This window comes from Thermobia domestica, chromosome 16 (genome assembly GCF_964235325.1).
Source record: "Thermobia domestica chromosome 16, izTheDome1.hap1.1, whole genome shotgun sequence".
Taxonomy (NCBI): domain Eukaryota; kingdom Metazoa; phylum Arthropoda; class Insecta; order Zygentoma; family Lepismatidae; genus Thermobia; species Thermobia domestica.
Genome location: NC_137469.1, coordinates 37,038,819 through 37,065,063, shown reverse-complemented (window position 1 = coordinate 37,065,063; position 26,245 = coordinate 37,038,819). Strand labels below are relative to the sequence as shown.

Here is a 26,245-nt window from a genome sequence, read left to right as displayed (position 1 = left end):
TTTTTCCCTCCTCATTTCATCTAGAAGTTATCAAAATGAGTTCTGCGTCACGAGAGGTTCACGAATGGTTTGATATAATAACATTCAAATCATACTTATTATTGGGGTATATTGTGTAATTAATTGCGAATCTTTAAACTTGATAAATATTATTTATTGTAGGCATACAATCAGTTTATCTATCTATAGTGTTTATATAGTGAATCAGGTAACAATGTTTAGAGATCTAAGATTTGGGTTAAATAATGTTGCCCATGAAAGTCGCGAGATTTCTCGTTTTGTCTCGATTTTAAAAAGGTAATACTCGTATCGTGGACAACACTAACGCTATACTCCGAAAAAAGCAAACAAAAAGTATGAGTTTCATGTTTATCGCATAAATTATCTAACAAGGACTTGGAGCACGTCTATCGAGCCTAATTAGGCTCGAGTTTAATACCTCAGTACGAATTAGTCTCTGTGAGCTATAGCCTTACAAATGGATACCGCACAAGAGCCAGAACTCTTAGCAAGCGCGAACTAATGAGGTTAGGGGGCTCGAGTGGGCCTCAAAGGGATTAGTGACCCTAAGGCCTGAGCCCGCGTGAGTTCGAATGAAGCCAGATTGCAAAATAACCATCTTTACTGCCACGAGACTTTTCTTCGCTACACCATTATCTGAATAAATAACCATCAGTGGTGCAGCGTTCATCTCAGGTGCTTGGGATCCCTAGATCGATCTCAGCTTGCGTCGTGTGGACTTTGTGGTGGACAAACACCGTGCTCGTGAGTTTTCTCGGGGTTCTCCCGTTTCCTCCCACTTTCTTCATTCCGCCATTTAGCCTAACCGGCATAATTGTGGGACGTAAAACTTTAAGATTTCATTTCATTTCTGAATAAATAAACAGAGGCTGCGAAATCAATCAAAAACAACTTGTAGAGTTTCTACCTTGGAGGACAATGACATTTCTAAGAATAAAATATATCAATGCCTCAGAGATATCTATGTATTCCACAGATATCTCTCAGTACTTTAAAATGTTCATGGGAATTTCCCAAGAAAATTTCTATTATTCTGCAAGCATGCTGAAAACATTTCTTGGAACTTCAGTGAAACCAATAATACCTCAACTTCTCAATTATATATAAAGTTATCATATTTCTGCTTCTCGAAGCCATTTTTACTTCGTCTCTGCAAGATATAACAGTAGTGATGGTTAGGAAAGTAACACGCATCCTAGATTCAAAGATCATACGTCCCTATACGAACTATATTGCAGTGCTGTTGTGCACTCTACCAATATTCAAGTATATTATAAATTAAAATGAAATGCAATGAAATGTCCAGTTTAACGTCCCAAGTTTATGTGTTCGTCCCCATGCACTGTGTTTGTAGTTTGAGAGAAATTTCCCTAATCTAGAGAGATTCTCGCACTGACTAATTGGCCAATCCTTAAATTTCTCTCTGTTGTGCAGAAATAAAACAATACAATAACAATAGGGGAGGGTGTGTATGTGTGTTCAAAGAGGATAAGTTGCACCTAATTGTTAGCTGGGTGCATTTGTATTTTTGTTGTAAAAAAATGGAAGAAAAAGTAAAAATAACAGGAGCAAAAAGCAAATGAATAAAACAAATGTGGTTGGCACTTCCATTAATATAGTTAAATTATCTTATCACATAACTTCTGTCATAGGAATTGTCACACTCAACAAACCAGGGAAAATTTGATAAGAAAAGGGAAAATTTGCGTCAGTAGAGGGAAATTTTATTAAGGAAACCTATGAACACTGCTAGAGGTGAGCGTTCAACAATTCAGCCACTGCGGCCTCCATTATAAATTAAAATTGCATATTAAACTAACGATAGATAATATATTAAAATACAGCAAATATGAAAGGGGTGATAAGATTGTCATGACCGAAAATCAGGACAAAACATAAATCGGCGGAACACAAGGACGACAACTTTTAAATTAGTATAGTCCTGGTCAAAATGGGACGTATGTTAACTTTAAATATGGATGCCAATAGAAATAACTACCCCAAAAACAAACAAACAAACAAAAAAAAGAATAATTATACTATAAAACATATTATGCCATCACTGAAGAACACCTGTTTATTTTGTGTATTTCTATTTCAGAAACTACCATAGATCCCGATAATTTCCTTCTTATGATTATACGATAAAACACCGACTTGTGAAGGAAAATGGATCTCTGTACTCGTTATGCGTTTCTAACAACATACATGGGAGAAAAACTGTATATATAGATATTTAGAAAATATGTTTTTGAAATGTCAAATGTGCTGGGAGAAGTATATCGATGTTTTATCTTAGTTTCTAATTTTATGTTAATGAGTCAGGCAGTTTGGCAAAAACACGTCTGAACAAGTTTAGCTTCTGTGGATGACATTACGGTAGCAAGCACCTGACATGAATGAGTAGCTGAAACAAAACGCAGCCTTTTCTTTCTTTTTTTTTTTTCCTCCTCAATTTTAGCTAAAATATTTTCTTATTGACGTCACTTCCACTAACATTCACATAGGTGTATCAAACGTGGAATATTTACACTGAATTATGCAATGTATGCTTTAATTACCCTTTTCCACTGGCGTAGTCCGGGTTTTTGTTCATAGGAAGTGCTTAAACCTCAAGGATCATTGCAATTACCATATCTTATACGTTGATTACAACTTCCTGGCATTACAACCTGCACGAAGGGTTTTGGCCATCCAAACGATTTTTAGTCAACATATCGACTTTCGTCACCTTATTTCTGGATTTCTAGATCGGAATTCAACATTCAATTCAACTATCCCTCAATTGTTTCATGATGCTGTCAACACCGAAATCCGAGGCTAATCCTATAACAGGAATTGAACTCGGATCGAGACCATGTTCAGCATGGACAACACAAGAGCACTCAAGTTGATTATGATAAAAGTTATAATAAATAGTAATAGATTAAAATCGTACAGTTGTGTACAATCGTACACTCTACGTGCATTCTCCTTTAATTAAATAAAAAAAATATCAATAACTTATTTTTAAAAAATCGTTAGCACTTTGCGGAGCCTAAACTCCATTCGAAATTTGAATAATCTGATACATATAGTGGCGTAACTGAGGGGCACGCAGGGCCGTCAGTGCGGGGGGAGGGGCGCAGAGTTTGGGGGCCCATCGTGAAGAAAATTCCAAAAACTAAGCTACAGTGGGAAGTGAATGGGCATGGGAAGGGCCCAAAAATAATCCTGCGGGAGGGTCCGACATCTTTTAAGTTACGGCATACATACAAGCATATGCTGTGTATCTGCTTAACAAACAAAATGGGATCTATAGATAAAGTTTCGTTTCTGAGTGACTATCATGATTCTTAAGCAAAGGTGAAAGTTAAAATAAGAACATAAGAGTGTGTTCCTCTAATCCTCCATTGGCTCACAAATTGACAACATTTTACAAAGAGTTTATGTGACAGATTGTAAACTTTTCTGCATTTCAAACTGTGAGTTTGCTCAAGTGTTAGACGTATCTGCTCTAGATTTCTCCGTAGCTAGAGATAAGTAATGAATAATCTTTATAAATAAATTTTACTGATAATTTTAATTAGCAAAACAAACGAACAAGGAAACAGCAAAGCTGATCAATTTTTTTTTGAAAAAAAAAAAAAAAAAAAAAACAAGAAACGAAGATAAGCTATTTTCACACACACACTATACGAGGGCTATCCAGAAAGTAGATTACGTTTTGGAATAAAAAATCAACAAAGTATAGGAAACAAATTTTATTATATACAGATGAAAGCCACACACAAATACTACTTTTCGACATAGTCACCATTCAAATTAAGGCATTTATCGTAGCGATGTACGAGCTTGGAAATTCCTTCGTCGAAAAATTCGGCCGCCTGCGACTTCAACCACTTCGTTACCTCTTCTTGCAGCTGTTCGTCGTCATCAAAACGCTGCATAGCCAGCCACTTCTTCATTGCTGGGAATAGGTGGAAGTCGCTCGGTGCCAGGTCGGGACTGTACGGCGGATGAGGAAACAACTCCCACTGAAAAGATTCAAGAACTTCACGCGTGACATTTGCCGTGTGGGGCCGGGCGTTGTCGTGAATCAACAAGATCTTAGAGCTCAACATTCCTCTGCGCTTGTTTTGAATTGCTCTTCTGAGGTTTTGCAGAGTTTGGCAATACCTTTGAGCGTTTATTGTAGTGCCTCTTTCCAGGAAGTCCACCAAAATCACACCTTTTCTGTCCCAAAAAACAGTCGCCATCATCTTCCTTCCCGACATTGTTTGCATGCATTTCTCGGGTTTTTGGGGAGAACCTGTGTGCCCCCACTGCATTGATTGCAATTTCGTTTCACAGTTCACGTGTTTCACCCATGTTTCGTCACCAGTAACGATGCGATCGAGTAAAGAGTCACCATCCTTATTGTAGGCGTCCAAAAAGTGCAACGCTGCAGCCATTCGCTGATTTTTGTGGTCCTCTGTCAAGATTTTTGGAATCCATCTTGCACAAAACTTGTGGTAACCAAGCTTTTCGCTGATGATTTCGTGCAACAAACTTCGCGAAATTTGTGGAAAACTCAAAGAAAGTTCCGTTATTGTGAACTTTCGATTTTAAGTTCGGCAGTCACTTTGCTGGGTCTCCCACTTCGATCTTCGTCGTGAACATTGGTTCGGCCATTTTTAAATCTTATGACCCACTGTCGCACTCCACCTTCAGTGATAATGTTGTCCCCATACACTTCACACAGCTGCCGATAGATTTCTATCGGTTAACAGTTTTTTGCTGTCAGAAACCTTATTACTGCACGCACCTCGCAGCTTGCGGGATTTTCAATTAACGCAGACATTTCAAACCGTCACAGTATCTTAACGGAGCACAGCACGAACCTCTCACTAGCACGGCTAGATGCCGACTGAGCTGCGCAACGCTCTGACCCCAAGATGGCCGCGCTAGCCCCGCCCCTAGCGGACACAGACGAAAACGTAATCTACTTTCTGGATAGCCCTCGTATATATATATATATATATATATATATATATATATATATATATATATATATATATATATATATATATCGAAACTCACACGATCCTGTTTATGGAGAAAAATAAAATGGGATCTTCAGTCTTCAATGGAACTCTAAACATATTTCAATATTGAATCTCTTAAAGATTGATTTGCTTTTAAAAAATTAAGGTCCAGATTTAAGATTTATTTATTTATTGCAAGAATTACTTTTTTTTTAATGAAGAAGGAAGTGAATATTGAATAAGAATTTTAGGAATGATCCGAAAAAATAAATCAAAGGATTGCGATCTTAGCCAATAATTAGTTTCTGGATCAGGGGTCACAAAATTTTTGAACGTCCCCTAAATCGATTTTTCTTATTTTCTTCGGAATCAGCACATCATACTGAGTTAAGTGATAGCTTGGGTTTGGCTACACTATATGTAGTTCTCCAGATATAAGGCTTACAAGAAAATTTTTGGTTGAAAAATATTGGATCTTGGATCATGGACCAGAAAACTTTTGATCGGCGCCTAAATCGAGTTTTTGTATTTTCTACGGAATAAGCACATCATACTGAGTTAATTGATAGTTTGGGTTGGCTACACTGTACGTGATTTTCCAGATATAAGGCGTACAAGAAAATTTTGGATATTTTGATAAAAAAAAAAAAAAAGTATTCTGAGAAATTTGATGAAAGCAAGTTTAACAAATTGGTACTTGAGAAAACAGTTCTTACATCAAGTTATCGGTGATACATTGAACTGAATGAGAACTTCTCAGGCCTACAAATATAGAAAGGGAGAGGGCAACTCATTTCCAAGTAATGGTAAAATTTTGATTATGATGACGAGATGGAGGAGAAGGAGAAAGGAAAAATGCAGATTACCATGCCATTCTAAAAACCCAATATACCGACTGGAAAATTTGTTTCTAGCTGAGTTCGGACAAATGTAATAATGAAACAAACACCACTCCCTGACCTCAATCGCAAAGATTTTATCATTCGATACCACTTTGAAGTCTAAAGTATATGCTTTAAAATCTGGGTGCAGATTATTTCCAGTAAAGAAGACCTGCTACAATTAATACTCATGATCCCGACATGTTTACGAGAATTCAAAGAAATATCGTAGATTGACTTCCAATGGTTTCAGTTCTTATTTGCCACCCTATATACTGTACATACATCATACTGTGTTGCATTTTTCTTGATGGAAATTGAGAAGGTAATAATCTAAATGGACACTACTTCATTTGTCCGTGTTTGTTTTAAGTCATTTATTCTTTCGAAAGAATTGCTGTGAAAATTATCCAAAGACGTTGCATAATTAAGGTCTCTCATTATCACAAATTTTCATTAACTGCAAGAAGTTTATTTATAATTCTTCAAAATATTACAATATTAGTTACGGTTTCTATGTAAAAATTGCTTCTAGGGAAAAAAAAACTACAATTGTAAACATGAACAATTATACTGGCACTTAAATTGCTTACTGTATTAAAAATCCCACCAAAAAAATAAAATGTGAAAAATAGAGCCCAATTTCTCGAACATTTATCATTTCGTTGGACCAGAAAAAGAAGAGTTCTAAAACGATGCAAAGTTCTACTGAAATTCGGCAATCGGAATATGAACTTTGGAACTTTAGTGCTGTGAAGAACTTAGCAGGCAAAAAGCCTCTCGAGAGGCGATATTGTAAAGAACTTGTTTTCAGCACTAATATTCCAAATTTAATTTTTCCCACTTTCGTATTTCCACAGAACTTGACTTCGTTTCAGAAATGTTCTTTTGATATTTACAAATCCAGTTTGAAATTCAACGGAGTTCAAACCATTCTTTATATTACCTTTTACAAAATTGAAAACTCTGTATAAGTATTCTGAAATGATGCCAAATTCTATGGAAATCCGAAAGTCGGAAAATTAAATTTGCAACCTTAGTGCTGAAAACAAGTTCTACACAATATCGCCTTGGGGTGGGATGGGGGAGGATGACTTTTTAAAAATAACCCAGATAAGCTAGCTAATTAGTAACTATTGTAATTAGAACGAATTTAACACATTAACATATTTCTCGCGCTTGCGCGGGGCTCTGCAGATTGCTAGTTTTTAAATATTACTTTATTGTGAATCTTTTAAAAAATCCTAATTTTTGCCACCCCCTCCTAAATTGTGCTGTTCTGTGTTCCAGCACAGAATAGCACTTAAACTAAATACGGACCTGCCATGACAATATTGTGAGATAACTGGGAACTATTTAAGTTAATACGTAGAAAATTCCAGTTTAGAAAGCTAGAATTAGTGGCGATTAAGTGCTGACTGCACATTACTCAATTAAAATCCACCTGACACAAGGGAATTGAGATTGAAGATTTTTTAATTTTTCGGAAGAATAAAAGGTATCAAGAATACTAAAGCTCCTGGGTGTTACTTTTTGGTGTTGAGTTATGAACTTTTTGCAGAGAAGAAACCAAATTTCTTCTTAACAACTGTAATTATGAGTTTGTTAATGGCAGTGGGCGAAATATTTTCTTTTTTTTTCTTTTCTTTTATTTTCTGATAGCCTACTCTGGGAATAAGACTAGACATCCTCGTGACCGTATCTGCCAACGAAGGTTGACATAAGCTTTCCTTAATTAATGCAAGAGGACACAAATTGGTCGTGGTTGCTCAGTGGTAGAGCGCTCACCTCTGCGATTTCTGGTTCTATTTCAGCTCCCCCACCAAGAGGACTTTGTGGTAGATAAACATCGTGTGCGTGAGTTTTCTAGGTGTTCTCCCGTTTCCCGTTTCCGTTTAACATTCCACGATTTTTTCCATTATTATGATCACTGCCTTCTTCAGTCTTGGCGCATAATCGTGGGATATTTAAAATGGCTACAAATAGAACCTATAAGCAGGAGCGGATTAAGGGCAAAGCCAATGGAGCTCAGTCTCCAGGGGCCCCCAAAAATCCCTCTCTTTAATACTAAAATATAGCAATCAACTTATTATATAATAGGCTTCAGACCCATGCTAATTTTTTTCCTGCTCGCAGTATCGCTAGAGTTAATTAAGTCTTCTTCCAATAGCGTCTTCACGATACTTATTTTGTGAGGGGGTGAGCTATTTTGGACCTCTATTACATACCAAATTATTAGCTTGTGGTAACAATTCTGTTGACCATTTGGCTTGTATTTGGCATTTGTGTGTTATACTGCAGTATATGAGCATTTAACTGTTAATAATGAATGTAATTAAACTAATTTTTGTAAACTTGGAGCACATTAAAATATTACAGCATAGTTCTCGGTGTTTCGATAAGCCTATAAAGCTGTGGAAGGCAGCAAAGAAAATTTATGCGCTGGAATTATTCGTAACATAGGTCCCCCTTGAAATTGTCGGCTCCAGGGCCCCAAAAGCGTTAATCCGCCCCTGCCTATAAGAACGTAATGACTTCATATACCAATTTTATTGTGTAGGAAATTGAGCAAACAAAATAGCAAGAATTATGATAACATTTAATGAACAAAGTAAAAATAATTTGATAGCAATCAAATTATATTTCCCCTTTCTATTATTTTGAATACTCTCTCTATATTTTTAATATTTTGAATGGCACTGGCTCATCTTCTCTTAATCTCTAGTTTATGCTATAGTATCTATCTTGTCATCATTTGATTTTTTTTTCTGGTTTAGGAATAATCTAAGTTGTATCCTACAGAATCATACTCAGAAATATGTGCAAACATCCAAATTGGGTTGAAGGAGACAAACGACTCTAACTAAAACGTTTCAGGTAAAGATATGTTGAGATTATTTATTTTTTTTCTTGTTTCTTTTTTAATGGAAGCAAAGGCAATATCACGATTTGCTACCGCAAAGCTTATAGATACAAAATAAAGTAATGTTATGCAACGTGACTTGACATTAACGTAATTGTTAAAATACCGGTACTGATATTCCTGTTGTCATCTAATTTTTTTTTTTTTTCGAGACCACTTATACCTGAAATGGACAAAGCACGTTCCCGTCAAGTCTGATTTCATACCAATTCCTTAGATTAATGAATTAACCAATAAAGCCTTTGGGCGTGGTGTATCTACTTTACATTCATGGTAAAATGACATTTAATATTAATATTAATAAAAATAATAATAACTGGATTTTTTATGGTTTTAATTTAGATAGATAAACAAATAATTTGCTTGAAATAGGAAGATACTTCTGTTTTCTTGCAACTACTTTTAGAAAAAAAATCGTTATCGATAGATTTCTTGAAGACATTCAATGTAAATCAACTTAAAATCAAATATTATACACATTATGGAAACTCGCACATACGTATGAAATTGAACATGATATTTGAAATTGCTCTTATACGTTAATGCCATCGCTTTTAACTTATGCATTTATTATATTTTGATCTAGATATTCCAAATTGACACACAATTGTCAGACGTTACTATTATCTATTATTTACTGTTTGTCAATTGTCTATTCTCGTGAGTCAAATACAAATACATAAAATTGATTATTATTACAGAAAGTTGATTAAAAAAAAACTTTTCTTTCCTGTTAAAGTAAGTTTAAAACAAATTCTTAATTATGTTTTTATTTTAATATTTTTTTTAAAAAATGATGATAAAATATAAATTTTGGTAGGCCTTGTATGTTGAAGGACATTATTCACATAAAACATGAAATGCGTCAGAATGAAGATTCGAGGCACCTGTATGAGTCACATGAATAATTTTCAATGTATATTCTCAGTGTTATGCAGATTAGAGGGTCACTATAGACAGCTGGCTGAAGCTATCAAATAACGACATTTATTTGTTCAATCTTTAAGGTTCAGCAATTAAGGATTGACAATTTATCAATATAATATTTCAGCGTGTTCTTATATTTTGTATTATCCAAATTGATTCACAATTTATTTAATGGTTGTGCTTATGTTCGCCTTTTGTATATGTAAAATTCTAGCCTATGCAAGTAGTCTTTCTATAATAGAGCCTACATATGAAACAAAATAAATGTCAATAAATGCTGCAAATGACAAATTTCAGAGTAATTCCGCAATTCTTTGAATTAATTTCTTTCTAAATAATATTAGCACTTTTTTAAACAAAATTTTTGTACGTCAATAATGTAATTACCATTTAAAGAGTCAGTGTATATGGTGTGTACATTCAAAGTATTTAAAAAAAATATATGTATTCTACGGTGGTACGTATGTTATGAAAGTTACGATAATTTTTTTTTCTCTCTAAAATGTGTTAATAGGCTGCATATACGGGCAAAAACAACATATGCAGTTTCATGTTAAGAAATCGATGCGCAGTTATATACCTACCACATTCTGTTGATCTTAAAAATTCAGCGTGAAAAAGGTAACGTCGACTGCCAGCATTTTTTACTTTGGGGATAAATACAACTGACAGCGGTTAATTCTTTTAAGAAACTTTTGAGTTACGCCTATTTTTAATTGATTAGGATAAAAAAAAAGTCACATTTGCTTAATAATATTAAACTAAATATACATCTTGTTCCTGGGTTGATGATGAAGACACATAACTTACTAATGACACAGTTACATCCAAAACTGTGTGAATACATACATGTATATGTGTGAATATACATAAAACACCCAATTAAGTCCAGTGACAGTAGTTAGAAAACAAAATCACGAATATACATATTCACAACATTTCATAAATTACAAAACAATGTAAATATATTATAATATACACACATCAACTAAGAAGCATGTCAAGAAAAACTTTTACTGCATTTTTCGCAGTGCATACTATTTTATGCAACGTATAACTAATTCTTTTTCTTGATTTATACTTCGATCTATTCAATTTTATTCTAATTTCTGTGTGCTATATTTTAGGTTTGTTCATATTAAACTATGCAAAATCGAAAGATATACTGTGTCTTTCACAGTAAAGTCTCATATTAATTTGTGCTTATCGATATATCGAATCGTCACTTGATGGACTTCGTGTTTTGTGTATAATTGTAATTCATTGTAATCAGTTACAGATAACTGAACATCTTGTTGAAACCTGACCACATTCTTCTTGAGACTTCTTCGATACATGCTAAATCTGATGACGAAACTACTTCAAAAACAAGTTACGACAAGTTTTTTTCTTTTTCTTTTTTATTGATTCTCAAATCATAAATTGGCAATGGCAATTTACGGTAACAGGAAGTTTTGGATAAACTACTAAAGTAAATAAGAAATTATATTAGTCTCCAAATTGGGAGTTATATAAGTTTTGTAGTTTCCATGGCCTCGAATTTGTGTTTAAAGAGCTTTGGTCTCCTGTAAATGGGAAAACTGTTAATTGAGTTATGTGTTCATTCACCGATTGAAATTACCAACAAGCCAAGAGACAACAGTAATAACGCATAACAACTGATGCTTCTTTTATCATGTGTTAAAGTTTCTTTTAAAAGCTATTTGATACAGAATATATGCGTGGTGTAAGAAGTAAGGAAATGCGTTACGTAAATGATCTGCTAACAACAGAGACATTTAAATTAGAATGGTATCAAAGTGATTGTCAAGGTACTTACCTCTGCCGTACCCTTGTGTATGTTTGGCAAAACTGTTGACGACAGCATCCACTGCTTCTTTGAGAATTTGCTTGGCACGGGCATCGGGCACCGTGGAGGCCCCGTGACGAGGGGCAGGTGTTGGTGGGGCTTTCGCTTTGGTATGCATGTGTGCCGGCTGCATCGTATCTTCAGCACCACTCACACATTCACAAGCAGCTCGCCAGCCACTTGAAGACTAACCACTTTTCGCCTTCCTTCCATCACCCCACGGCTCGGTACCAAATCCGAACGCTCTTGCGCGCGCACGAAGTAGTTCCACACACACACACATACACATCCATACACACATACTTACACAACAGGGCCGCGACCCTGCGAACTGCTCCGGTGTTCCTCCGCGCCCCCGTGACGTCACGCCATATATCGCTCGAGCAAAAGATATTGTCCGTCAACTCTGAGGAGCAAGTTGGGAGGAGGTGGGTGTCGAGGATGATCGTCCGATCCGATGAGAAGAGAGCAGGACGAACGGATGGGCTGTAGAGAAAATCAGATCCCAGAGTCATCTGTGGTGCATTTATGATATTACCCAAAGATCAGGTGATATCAAATCAAGGAAGGCGAGCTTAGGTGCTACCATCTATTGGCGATTAATTCAACTTCTAGTTGCAGTTGATAAGCGGTTTTCAATCTTTTGGTATGCGGTGATCTGCAAAAGACTAAAACAATTTGCACGATGGGAAAGTAAATAAAGACTTCTGTCAAGTTAAACCAGTGGGTCAATATCTCTGCAGGCCCGTATCCAAGGGGGACTAGGGGGGCAGGGTCCCCCTAAAATTTCCACGGTAGGCTTGCAAACGAACATAATATGGTGATGAACTATAATATTGTTGGATCGCCCCCACTCTACGTTTTTTGGTTGGCTACCGGCCTGTATCCCTGGTTATATATAAGTATAGATATAGATGAAAAGCATATATGCCGAATTTTATCTACCTAACTTCAGAAATTTGTAAAATAGCAAAAAAAGAATAAAGAAAATAAAATAAAAAAGAAAAAGAAAAATTCTTCTCCCCGTTCCTTACTAAACCTAATCCAAAGTCAAATAAAGAAAAACAAAGCGTGATGCGTTATATTCTAAAAAAAATATTAGAAACTGGGCCAGATATGGAGTTTCGGGTGGAAGAACGATGCATTTCGAAAAAAGTAGCTTACTGAGGCTTAACAATAACTCAAAATGTATTACTACTCAAAAGCAGGGTTGAAAAAAAAACGTTTTTTTAAAAAAAAGAACGTTTTTTATGTTTAAAACGTTTTTTGTTTTAAACGTTTTTGACGTTTAAAACAAAGTATTTTGTTTTAAACAAAAAAACATGTTTTAAATGTTTATTTTGTTTAAAACAATAATCTAAATAGTCATATATATTACATTTTTACACTTTTAGGTATTGCTTGCCATCTATGTTCAACCGCTAGATCAAATTTCGGGAACTTCACTAATCTCGATCCGCCCAAATGTTTAATTCCGGAGAAAGAAATCTCGATTTTCCCGATCTCCATTCACAGCATATGTAGTTTAGTTTCTTTGTGTTACGTTCTACTGGTCGTCTGCATTCTTAATCTTTAAACGCCCATTGACGCAACTGCTGTGTCAGGACTTTAAACCTCAATGGCTCAGTTTTAAACCTCAAATTAAGGCTGGAAGATGGTTTTGGTACCAATTTATTCCTGAAAGATGCAGCTTTGCTAGTGTGCATTTCATGTATGTGGGAGGAGGATAAATATCGTGTTTTTTTTTTTTTTTGTTTTGTTTTTTCAACAGTTTTATTGGGGACCATTCCCCCTCTTGGGGGATAGATTCATAAAAATTGTTACGTGAAGCAATGAAGTAGGCCACTACATGGTAATATAGTGTATTTGTACTTCTTGCTTATATGGGATAGCAGGGAGGGGGCATAGTTAGCCAATTTTTGGAGTTTCAGTTCTTTGATTACATTTATTTTTACAACAAACATCAATCGCTCAGTCCTTAATTAAGCTAAAAGATGATTTGGTACCAAAGTATTTTTTAAGGGATGAAGCTTTCCGTCAGTTGCATTTTATGTATATAGGGGGTATGTATGTACGGTCGAGAGAGGAGGATGAAGTTTTTTTTTTTTTTAAATTTTTCATCAAATTTTTTTCATCAGGTTTTGGCGGATATTCCTCATCCCTTTGTGGTACATCCATAAAAATTGGTATGTGAAGCAATGAAGTAGTCCCCTACATGATAGTAACCTGTATGTGTATTTGTTGTTTATAGAGGAAGAGTGGGTCAAATTTGGTTAATTTACATTTATTTTCGGGACGGTCCCATATAACACAAGATATATTTCACTGAAGTGGTCTAGAAGCATAATTCTTGTTCGTATATATGTGTGCAGCAAAAATGATTTGCATATGGACGTGGTACTATAGTGGGGGAGGGGAGAGAATGTCTAATTCAATGAATGTTTTTCTGCGCATATTTTTTTAAAAAATATTTCCTACATAAAACGAATTCATTACGCAATGACAGCAATGGCTACCATTTCTTACATTATTGTTACAAGTATGTGGCCTACACATTAGCATCATTTTGTCAGCGTAGGGTGACTGCAAGGGTTGCCAGGGCCCCGCAAAGTCAATATTTTCATATTTTTAATAATTTTTTTATGTCTGTTCTTTTTCTACGAATACGGCGGGAATTTCACGAATGTTACCTCGTTGGAATTTGTGGTCTATAAGCTTTCCAATGGTGTATAACTCATGACTCTGTGATAATTAGGGAGGTCACCAGAGCCCCGAACGTGAGAGTCTACCATTTTGTTAAAATCTTTGGCGGGTGTCTAGAGTTAATTGTGTTGTTATGCCGTAGACACTAATCATTATTAGCTACTCATGTTGCAGATAGAGATGTATCTTGAGAACTGTTTAGTTAAAATATGTCATTTGCTCCTTGTAGGCTAGTCACTGCTCTTTTCTGAGTTGTATTTGTCAGAGCATTTCTTCTAGCTTATGATGTGAAAACTGTTCATTATTATGGAAATGATAGTGATCAAAAAATACCCAAGTTTTGAATTTGTGCATTTGGATCTTAGAATAGTGTATAGCGTGTTTAACCTCCGGTATTCTTGGAAATTAAGAAATGTTCAAATACTTCACTTGAATTTCTGTTGGTTTAGTTATACGCACATTGATGTGCAGAATTTCGTTCAGTAATTGCTGTTATAATAAGAATATAACTCTGCTTGTAATTTACTTCATATGCAAATCCTGCGGAGGATGGGTTGTTTGTTAGAAAATTAAATTAGCTTCTTCAATCTGATATTTTAGTTGTTTTAAACATGTCCAACCAGGATCGAAAAAAAACACGTTTAAAACAATTTGTTTAAAACGTTTAAAACAAACTGAATAAAACAACAACCCTCGTTTTAAGCATGTTTTAAACACTTGTTTTAAACATTTTGTTTTAAATATATCAACCCTGCTCAAAAGTAGGTGAGTACCCGGTGTCGCTTCTATTTAATGGTTTCTCTGTAACCGTTAAGTAGACTTGCAATTCTCGCTAAACAAATATCTATAGCGTTCTTCAAAACTTTGTCATGTCATATTTTGTAAATATTTAAAAATGGGTGTTTAACATCCCAGTGGCGTATTTACGATTTTTTTCGGGGGGGGGGGAGGGCTTTGCCTGAAAATGTGAAAATTCTGCAAGATATTTCATATACTTTACTATAGTAAGTAATTTCGGGGGGAGCTTAAGCCCGGAAGCCCCCCTAAATACGCCACTGAACATACCCCATTATAACTCCCTAACCCCACGTTCGTTTTGGATTATAAGTGTTCTTGGTGTTGTTGTCAGGCCTCAGTAATTATTTTTTCAAAACTGTACCATCTAGTACGCAAATCCCACATACCTACGATGTCGCTCTTTATTTCCCCATATTGCAGTAACTATTAGGCGTACCGTCTTGGAGTTTTCGGTAAACACAAACCTCCTCAAGACGTATTTTGAAAATTTTAAAAATGAGAAATTTGCTTACCCTGTGGTAACTACAAACCCCATACAGATGTGTGCTGATATTAGATTGAAATGAAATAACTTTTAAGGTAGTTAGGCCTTGGTAAATATTTTTTCGAAATTGCACCATCTAGTACACAAGTTCTACACTCTATGTTGTAGTTCTTCATTTCCTTATGTTTGGGTAGCATGCGGAACAAGGGCTCCCATATTGTAGTTTCCAAGGGGATTAAGTATACGCGACATTTTAAATATAGGTTCAAATTTTGCTGTAACTAATGGAAAAAATAAATTGGGTTTTCGATATTCCGAAGTACGATTTCCTCTAGGGCGGGGGCAAGCGCCCTACCTTGCCCCCTGTTGGGCGCCCTTGATGAGGAATACTGAGTTGCGGTTTTCGGTAAACAGATATCAGTAACGTTTACAACATTTTAGAGACATATGTTTCAAAATATTTAAAAATTCAGAAATTAGGTACCCCACGGTATCCCCGAACCCATTGAGGTACCCATGTAGTTTTATGTTAATATATTCTGAGCTGTTGTTAAGCCTCAATATTATTTTTTTCAAAATTCATCGTTCTTCTACCCGAAACCCAAAAATCCATACCCGACCAAAGCGGTTGAAAAGTATTTTTAGTTTTATTTCTGGACTTATATAGACCATTAATGGGGTCCAGCCTTTTCCTCATATTTGGGCATTTTATGGATATAAATATGGGAATTGGAATATTATAGCTCCAGGGGGGTCATTTCAGACTTCGCTTAAGGGGAGTGGGCAAGAGCACCACTGACATAAGACTTTCACGTTTTGTACTAGTATATTAGTAGACAATCGATTAAAGTATATGTAGTTCTCAAACTCTTGGGGGAGGTCCTCCTGCCCCTCTATGTGACGCCCCTGCTATTTTCCCCTTCTGCTTAAAAGCAGAATTTTCAAAAACACTGGAAACGTCTCCGAATGTGTTTGTCTACCTAGTTTCAGCTTTGTAATTTGAGGAACCATTTTTAGCATAAATTTTGAACCCTCTCTTCCCTTCTTAGGATGCGATTTCTTTTTAAAAACGAAAGTAACACGATAAAAAATTTTATTCAAGTTAAATATTTGTAGTAATTATAATCAAAAGTTCATGTGTTATCTTGTGATAAAATCACAAACATAAATCCTTTGACTTAAGAGGGAGAAGGAGTGCCTCACAGCGGCCGGAATATTGGTGTTCAATTTAACATGGGATCTCAACCATTTTTTAGGCAAATCACGGTTTCATTTTGTTCTTTCGCAAAAATGTCTCAGTAGCGCACTAAATACGATGCATCTCATTTTAAAGGTGCAATTTGAACGCTGTGCGTGATATTTTCTTCTTATAAATACAGATAATTATAATCCAAATTCCCATAAGAAAATGATCAAAATCAGACGGAAAAGTCTTCTGTTTTTTTACAGTAAGGAAAAGAGCTAAAAACTCCGGACTTTTTTTAGAATGGAGTACAATCTTTGTATTTGTGCGCTACTGTACTATTTTTTCGCTGTTTCCAAAGACATCCATTTCACAATCGATGAGAAATTATATCCTTCATAATTGAATCTACAGAAATCAGAAATCAGATTTTTTCGTGTTCACGTACTTGGCCGTATAACTGCTAGATGGCACTATAGTCATTCCTCATCCCCCTTTCCTTCTCAGCGGGAGCCAGTCCTTTTGAAAATCTACTTTGAACTTCTTAACAGAGGTGGGAGGAAGGAAATCATTGTAAAGAACGGGAACTTCAAACACGAGGAATGGCAAAATTTATGACCTCTTTGGTTGATGGTTTCTGTTTCAGCAGTACAGTGTGTTTGTAGATGGTTTCTGTGAAAAGAAGTAATTTGTGTTTGTAGCGATAAAGTCAACCTTTCGACAAAAATTTGTGAAGGAGAAGCCGAACCAAAGTCTTCGTTTATCTATTCCAAGAAAGAAATGAAAACTTCCTGCAGGCTAAGAATATACATGCAAGAGAAAAAATAAGATACATTATTATAATCTTTAGGATAGATTAATTCCCGAAATATTCTTTGTTTACCTGTCAAAAAATCAAGAATAATATGGTATAAAGCTCTTTCATCAGCTTCCATCGTACAACATACTAGACACACACATTTATATACATACATACATGTACATATATATATATAGTGGCGGATCCAGGATATGATCAAGGGAGGAGGTAAACCATAGTTTGCCTCTTTATCCAGAGTAAACAGGATTGAAGCCCATTTTATCCAGTGTATACCTGAGCGTCAAGGGGGGAGGGCTATAGCCTCTATAGCCACCCTTGGATCCGCGCCTGTATGTGTATACTATTTACAGTGCCGGAGTTACGTGTAAGCGAAATGAGCTATAGCTTAGGGCCCCGCTCTCTTGGGGGCCCCAAAATCTAAAGAAAAATTGGATTTCTAAAATATAAGAAAATTTAAAAAAATAAAGTAAAATTTATATATACATAGCAACAGTGCTTCCTGCTGTGTAGCCTACGTTCGTGTAATTAATAGGGCTCCTTCTACCAGTCTGCTTCCTAAATTATCTCTAGCTTCTTCATTGCTGTATGTAGGGTGCGTATGTTCATCTGGACACATAAAGGACCCCATTACCTTCAACAGCTTGGGGCCCCACTAAACCTAAATCCGACTCTGACTATTTATGCATGTTTGCTCCCTCTTTTTTCGAAGCAGTGCTTCTTTGATATTGCTTCCAATTTCGGCAGGTTTTACCAAGGGGGGAAGAGTCCTTACTCATTCCAGACATTCAAACTAGGGACTGGACTACTTGCTTTCAACATTCTGTCCCCCATGTTTCCCGGTCTGAATCAATTGTCTAAAGCCCATAAAACATTCAAATTCATATGTAGATGTTACTCATCAGTGTCGACACCTAAATATTTCTCAATCAACGGTAGGGGTGTTTGGTATCCTCAATCTGTCTCCCTCTTATTAGCGGAGCGGTAGTAATATTCGGTAGTAATTCTTAAAAAAAAATGTTTTTTAATGTATGTAGTAACGCATAGGAAACTAAATTTTAATATACCCTAGTAGTATAGAAACGTACCATACGGTACCTTACCAAAATAAACACCCTATGCCAAGGACGCAAACATTAACAACAATAAAAAAAGATAATAATAAACATTTTAAAGATATTCTTTCATTAATCAAGTCGCACTTAAAAGTTTAAAAAAAAATGTTTATGCGTGACTAAAAAAAAGGGATGCGCTCTCATATAGGCTTACAGTTACTTTATAAATTCTTAAAATGACGCACTCCATTCTTTTTATTTAGTCTTACATAAACAAAATTATTTTTAACTTTTTAGTGGGAATTTATTAACAAAAGAATGTCTTTAAAAGATGTCTTATTTTTTTTTAATTCGTTGGACACCTTTTCCAAATCCTAAAGTGATATGCAACCAGGGATACCAGGGCTGGTTAAAGGCTAGTATTTATTTTAGGATAAGGAAGTTGAAAATAAAAACATATTAAAATTTGCTTTTAAAATAAATAGATATATTGCAAAGTATGAAAGTAAGAATGGAATATTGTATTGTCACCGGACTTACATCGCTCTGCAACAGTTCTTAGTTCTATGACGTCAGGAAATAAGTTCAATTTATACGAACACTTATTTAATGTTTGAAACAAACACCTGTTACATCCTTGTACACTCATGTCCAAAATGATTGTCGCATTTCTATAACTGTCTTCTTGCAAAAATATCATGTAATAATGATTTTGCAGGAGACTTTTAATACTGATACTATGTGTACAATCGGGAAATATATGTGGTAAATTTCATAGGAAAATACAGTAATTATAAATACGAAGATTAGAATGAGTAAAATAAAATGTTGCTAAATGGACACGAAAGTTTTGTTTTCGTTTTATTGTTCTTATTTACTGCTCTTTTGACATGAAATTTGCCACATACATGTCTTTGCCGATTCTACGCATACTAACATTATAAGAAATACCGGGTGAATTCGTTATCAAATTATATTCCTACAATAACATATTTATAGACATGCGACAATAATTTTGGACATGAGTGACACATCTTTTAATTCTATTGTTAATGAAGTGGCCTATTTCCCCCAATAAAAACCAACATCAAGCAGGGCATGTGCTCCCTCCTGTCCTTCTAAGCCGGCCCCCAAGGCTGAATGTAACATTGCGGCTTTTTCCTGTTATAATAGGAAAAACTCAGGATGGTCAGCAACTGGTATCGAACCCAGGACCATTCGAATGTGAAGGCGAGAGAGAGGGTAAATCTGGTGGTCATATTTTGAAAAGAAAATAAGGAAATTGATTCCACTAAAAAAATGATTCACATTGTCAATACATTTCAAATCTTTGCCTGGGTTTTCTGCCTTTCAATTCCAAGTTTTTTTTTTTTTTTTTTTTTTTTTAACCACGAAGGCTCTAAATAAATTAGAATATCGACTCTCCTGTGTGTTTTTTTTTTTTTTAATATTGGCATGGTTCTTCATTTTATATCAGATTCTTCCCGCACTATTCTGTTATTTACCATAGGTAGAATCCTTTGAGAAAGAGACAGGCGACAAGTGCTTTAGTTCTCTATGGTATGTTTGTGACCGTTGTAGATATTTGAGTGGCTCTCTGACAGGGAGCTGACGGCTGATATCATGTTGGTCCCTCTTATTTATTTGTTTCTTCAGTTCTGTTTCTCTTTTAGCCAAAAGAAAAGAATTTCACTCTTCTGTCCCATTTACAGCCGTAACCATCCCCCTCCTACGTTGTCCAACTTTGACCACATGCAGGGGAAAACGAAGGAAAAGGACGGGTGCATTTGCTTTGACGGCATTTCAGCGACAACCCCATCTGTTGCCAAAATAAGGAAACACTTTGCACTGCGATATCTTCGATTTGTCAAGGTCACTTGACTCCCGCCGGCTCTTAAAAAAATGATGAGGATAAATAAACGGCTTGAATTTAAATCCTACTCCTCTCTCTCTCTCTCTCTCTCTCTCTCTATATATATATATATATATATATATATATATATATATATATATATATATATATAGAGAGAGAGAGAGAGAGAGAGAGAGAGAGATTTTTATTTTTTAAAATTTCCATTCAATAAGGTTACATCGGTAATTCTATATTTTATAAACTAGACTGTACACTGTTCTACAAATTTAAATTTTCGTATTTATACTCAACGTATAAGTGCATATTATATTTTATACACAAAGTTCTTGCTCGTTGAAGGTACAAAGAACATCATTGTATGTCCACATATTTGCGAAGGCTACAATATTATTTTGAGATACAGCTTCTTTATAAGCATACTTTAAACGGCGAATATAGATGCTCAAAAAATCCAGAGGACAATTGAAACTGCAATATAAATGATATCTATATACAATGTATGTTGTACTACGTGCTAAAATAATCAACAAGTTAAAGAGAGAAATAGCAGTTGACTTTTTAGAGTTTAAATAGCCTACCATGAGTTTACTATTAGGTATTTCATTTAAGTCCAAAACTTTACAGATTAAAGTGCTTACAAATTTCCAAACTGGTTGAACAGCATCACATTCATAAATTATATGTAATCCTGTACCGTCTTTCGGGCAGAAAAGACACTTCGGACCATCTAATTTCTTCCGTTGATACAGTCTTTCAGGAGTTATTAGCCTATCATGGAAAAAACCTCCATGAATTCTGAGCATCATATCCAATTGAGGGAACTCGGCATATTTCAGTCCACGGAATCCTTTCATTCGTCCAACGACATTTATTTATAATTGGATTAGGAGATAATGATCGAGAAAGTACCTGTCGATACAGCGTTTTTGATGTTGTTGGAAAACGTATAGTATCGTTTGTTCCAAATCGCAAAAAAAGTATATTCAATCTTATTTTCAGCCATATGATCAATTCTTGTCAAAAATTGTTTCAGTAAATTCTTAAATCTTCTTAAGCCAAGTGTCAAGACACGTTGGAAGCATTTTGTGAGATTTGAATAATCAAAGTGGTCCTCTTCGTACCAACTATCAGTTTCAGATATCAAATCTCCAACTGCATATACAGATAATCGCTTCCATTCAGGACTCAAAGAAATCAAACCTGTGTTTGATCGAAATATTAGACAGTTGTAAACGGGCAAAGAACGAAAGAAATCCAATGTAAATTTTTCCAGATTTGGATAGACATTCATATGCTTCCATGAATTAATAACAGATCAGTAGAAAGAATTTACACTATTAATGCTATTTGTATTAAAATCCATAATAAAAAAAAAATGGACAGGGTTTAATGAATGTGTACAGCAGGATGATAAATGAAACAAAATTAAATCATTAAGAACTGAATGAAAATTTGGTCGTAAGATATTTGCTATAAAACGTAACCGCAACGATATTACTTTACTATAAATATGCACTGTTCCTAAACCACCTTGCATTACTGGAGAAAGTACGTAATTTGGGTGTAGTCAATGATGTCTATTCCAGAGGAAATTCAAAAATAATTTATCTATTCGCTGTAAAAAATCCAACGGAGGTTGTAAAACCGTAAACACGTGTGTCAACTTTGATCCCACAAACGTATTCAATAATAGGCGGCGACTATAATATGAAGTGCAATACGAAAAGTGCTGCCACCTTAAAAGACTCTTCTTTATTTTGCTTTCCAGATTATCCCAGTTAACTCTTTCATCGTGTTCTGTATTCCCCAAGTGTACTCCTAACAATTTACACGATCTTGAAGTCCATGTGGGTTTCAGTGGTGCGACTTTGCGATGTTTCCAACTGCCAACCCAAAGTCCACATGGTTTTTGAAGATTAAGCTTTGCTCCCGACACAAACACTGTCCTCAGAAAATAAATTATAAATTTCATTAAAATTTTCATTCCGTGTTACGAATAACACTACGTCATCGGCAAAACTTGAAACAATTATTTTGTTTTCTTCAACATTGTTAAGTGATATATGAAGAGGCTTTGGAATGGCGTCGACACATATGAAAAAAAAAAAAAAAAAAGGCTCAATAGATAAAGCGAAAAGAGGACTTGACAGCGGATCACTCTGACGTACACCACAATGATGAAGAAAAGGCTCTAACAATACAGATCCATGACGCACTGCTGTTGATGCCTTTTGGTACAATAATCTGATACATGAAATAAAATCAGGGCCAAACCCAAAAGCATTTAAAGCTTCAAAAAGATATGAATGATTTACGCTGTCGAAGGCAGATGATTGATCTAGGTTAAGTAATGCAAGTGGGAGGTCTTTTATATTGCAATAACTAATAACATCTCGTATTAGATGAATATTATTATACATTGAACGGTTGGATATTCCATATGTTTGATCTTCATGAACAATTGAACAATTGAATAGATAGATAGATAGAGATGTAGATATAGACAGGGGCGGATCCAGGATATAATCAAGGGAGGGGCTAAACCATATTTGCCATTTTATCCAGTGTAAAGCAGGATTGAAGCCTATTTTATCCAGTGTATACCTGAGCGTCAAGGGGGGGCTATAGCCCCTATAGCCCCTCCCTTGGATCCGCCGCTGGATAGATATAGATATACGTAGATATAGAAATAGATATAGATATAGATATAGATATAGATATAGATATAGATATAGATATAGATATAGATATAGATATAGATATAGATATAGATATAGATATAGATATAGATATAGATATAAGGAACATTAGAACGGTAATGTGAAGTAAACTGAGTAGAGTATGGGCGAATTCTCTGATCTCCAAAAAGGGCAGATTATTGGTGGTCGGTAATGTGTGGTAAGTGGTAAGTGTGGTTAACGGTTAATCTATGTCTGCCGACGATTATGTCCTTAATTATCAAACGCTAAAATGTATTTCCAATTTTCATAGCTGCAACTACAGTGTAGTTCCATTTTTAAAGGATAAAGTTCTATTAAAGTGACAGTTATTTATACATATTACATATGATTATTTAATTTAATTTTACGCTTGGTTTGCTTTCTACAGGGTGGCCAGAAAGTCCCACTACAATTGCACTTATTTCATCCCTAGAATAATAATATTTTCAGTTATTTGTCCAAAACGTCCGTATGTGCACCTCCATTATCCTGTACAGCTTGATACATCTCGAGATGTCCTCTTACTCATCCGCTTTAGCAGTTGCGGCCTCACAAAGTGCAAAGCTTTAAGCATCATTGCCCACGTACTGCTGCTTCATAACGTGTGATTTGATGATATGTATCCCATAGGGCATTTGTCTGGAAATCACATGACAATTCACGTGAGATGCACATTATCATATCAATTATCAGGATGGAAGGTTCAAATCTTAAATAGTTTAACATCTTACATTGTTACATGCATTGTGTAAAAGGACTTTCTGGTCACACTCTATAGAGAAACACGTTTTTCTCGTTTGTTTGTTGATTAATTAGAGTGTAACGTCTCTTTTCAACATCAAGATTTCATGAGATGGGACCTTCTGTTCCAGTGGGATCCGAACCAGTATTCTGATTTGTATCCGAAGCAAGTGCAGTACGCGAAAATCGAACGTAGCATCATGGCAGATGCAATAGCCAGTGGACTACACACGAGCACAGATAGCTGCATGTTCTTAGTTATAGGAAACCTGCGCTGATTAAATAGGATAATAAGTATCATAAATGTTTATCTTTATCATGTTTGCAGAGTTATACAGTAGAATATCGTAACTGAGGTTAGATAATACCTAGTCTACCTCGAATTATGCGGCGAAACTTTACAATATTTATAATTTTACAGATTTTGTACAAGCACAGTATAGTACAAATAACCTACAAAAACTAAACTCTTGCTGCAACAACTCTGAGGGACAAAAGTCTACCATCAGGCTTGTGGCACTCATACTTTTGGCTAACCGTCAATGCTTACTCTATAGACCGAACTTCAATACTTCTTTTTCTCAAGTAGCTCTCCAGTTATCCTCATGATTAGAGCCCGGATTATATGTAATATCGTTTTGCCAAATATGTACATAAACATGAAAGGAGAAAGCTAATTATATGTAGTGAAGTATATAACATAATTCAAATATGTAATATTAAAATATCGCTAAAATATATGTTTTGCTACATTTTTTTGTTTTTTATGCAATTTGAATACTTCATATTATATACATATACTCTATGTGTGATATTTAATTTAATTAAGCAAATTTGAAAATGAATTTGCTAAGCTTTCAAATAATTACGTCATTCATTAAACATGAAACAAAACACAGTTCAACTCGGAAAAAATATATTCTGGAATATTAGTAGAGGGAATATCAAATATAATAGAAAGTTTTCACACTGTACTTACCAAAACTATTCTTGCATGGATTTAGAAACATAGCACTACTGCACTCAGTTAAAGCAGTTCGTTGATTATTTCTAAACAATCATTTGTTGTTTGACAGTTTAAAAACTGTTACAATTTTTCTAATATTTAAATACAAACCAAACACTATCTGGGACACTTATTTAGAACAATGCACCACGTTATATTTTGGGTGTTTGGGGTTCCTGGTTCAATCCCAGCCACTTTGTGGTGGACAAACACCCTGCTCGTGTGTTTTCTCGGGTTCTCCCGTTTCCTCCCACTTCCTTCATTCCACCATTTCATTCATTTCTCATAATCACCGTCTCCTTTAGCCTAACCGGCATAACCGTGGGACGTAAAACTCAAAGATTTCTTTTATGTTATATTTTGCGACATTTTCAAAAGACATAAAAAGAAGTTTGTCTGACATTACATTTTTATAGGTAGAGAATGACTTTTCTATGTCACATATGTCACTGGGGCGTATTTCATGAAGTGAATTTTCTCGGGGGAAATATCATGCAGATCTTCTCTAACTTCTCCACTCAGGATTTTACACACACTGAGAAATGTGACGAACCCAGAGTTCCTTTCTAGCACCCTCTGGAACTTAGCGGCAATATTCACACTAGCTTCTCCTCGAACAACATCTAACCTCTTTCTTGCATCCTCTAAGATACTCAGGGATTCCTGAAGCAAGAGTCCAGAAGTTTTCAATTTCTTGATACTCTCTCCGGAAGCCAACCGAAATTGCTTGTAATGTACGCAAGCAAAAAATATATCTTGGGATTAGATAATGCAGCTTGCGCTTCACGCACGGAAACTGCACTATCGGCGGGGAAAGAGTCTACAACGGATTTGACGCCCTCAAATTGTTCGTTGTGAAATGTCACTGCTTCTACCCAAGTACCCTTTCTTGTCAACACCGGCTTGGGAAGGAGAGGTACATTTGACAGACGTTCCTTGAAACACTGGACTTTTTGGGGAGCTTTCAAAAACACATTTTTCCACTGGAAATAAGTTTATTTACTTCAAGGTAGTGTTTTCTTATTTCCTCTGCAACACGTTGAAGTGCATGTGCAGCACAAGTGAAGTGAACTAAGTTGGGGTAGAAAACTGAGTGCGTTACCAGCCATGTACGCTGCAGAGTCGGTGTAGAAAACAAGAACTTTCTCCTCTTCAACACCACGAGGCCACAGCACTTTCAGGCCATCATTTACGAATCTTGCCACGGAAGATTGATTGACACATTCAAGCTCCTTGCAATATATCAAGTAGGATTTGG

General features: G+C 35.5%; 1 protein-coding gene across 1 annotated transcript in view; it reads right to left on the bottom strand.

Annotated features, from left to right (window-relative positions):
* The window catches only part of lft (Limb expression 1 family member lowfat), a 302,779-nt gene extending 290,706 nt beyond the window's left edge, over window positions 1-12,073 (bottom strand). Inside the window, exon 1 of the mRNA XM_081742321.1 lies at window positions 11,578-12,073. Coding sequence (XP_081598447.1) covers window positions 11,578-11,740 — 163 coding nt within the window. The 5' untranslated portion in view covers window positions 11,741-12,073. The remainder of the gene's footprint in view (window positions 1-11,577) is intronic.
* Window positions 12,074-26,245: the final 14,172 nt, after the last annotated feature.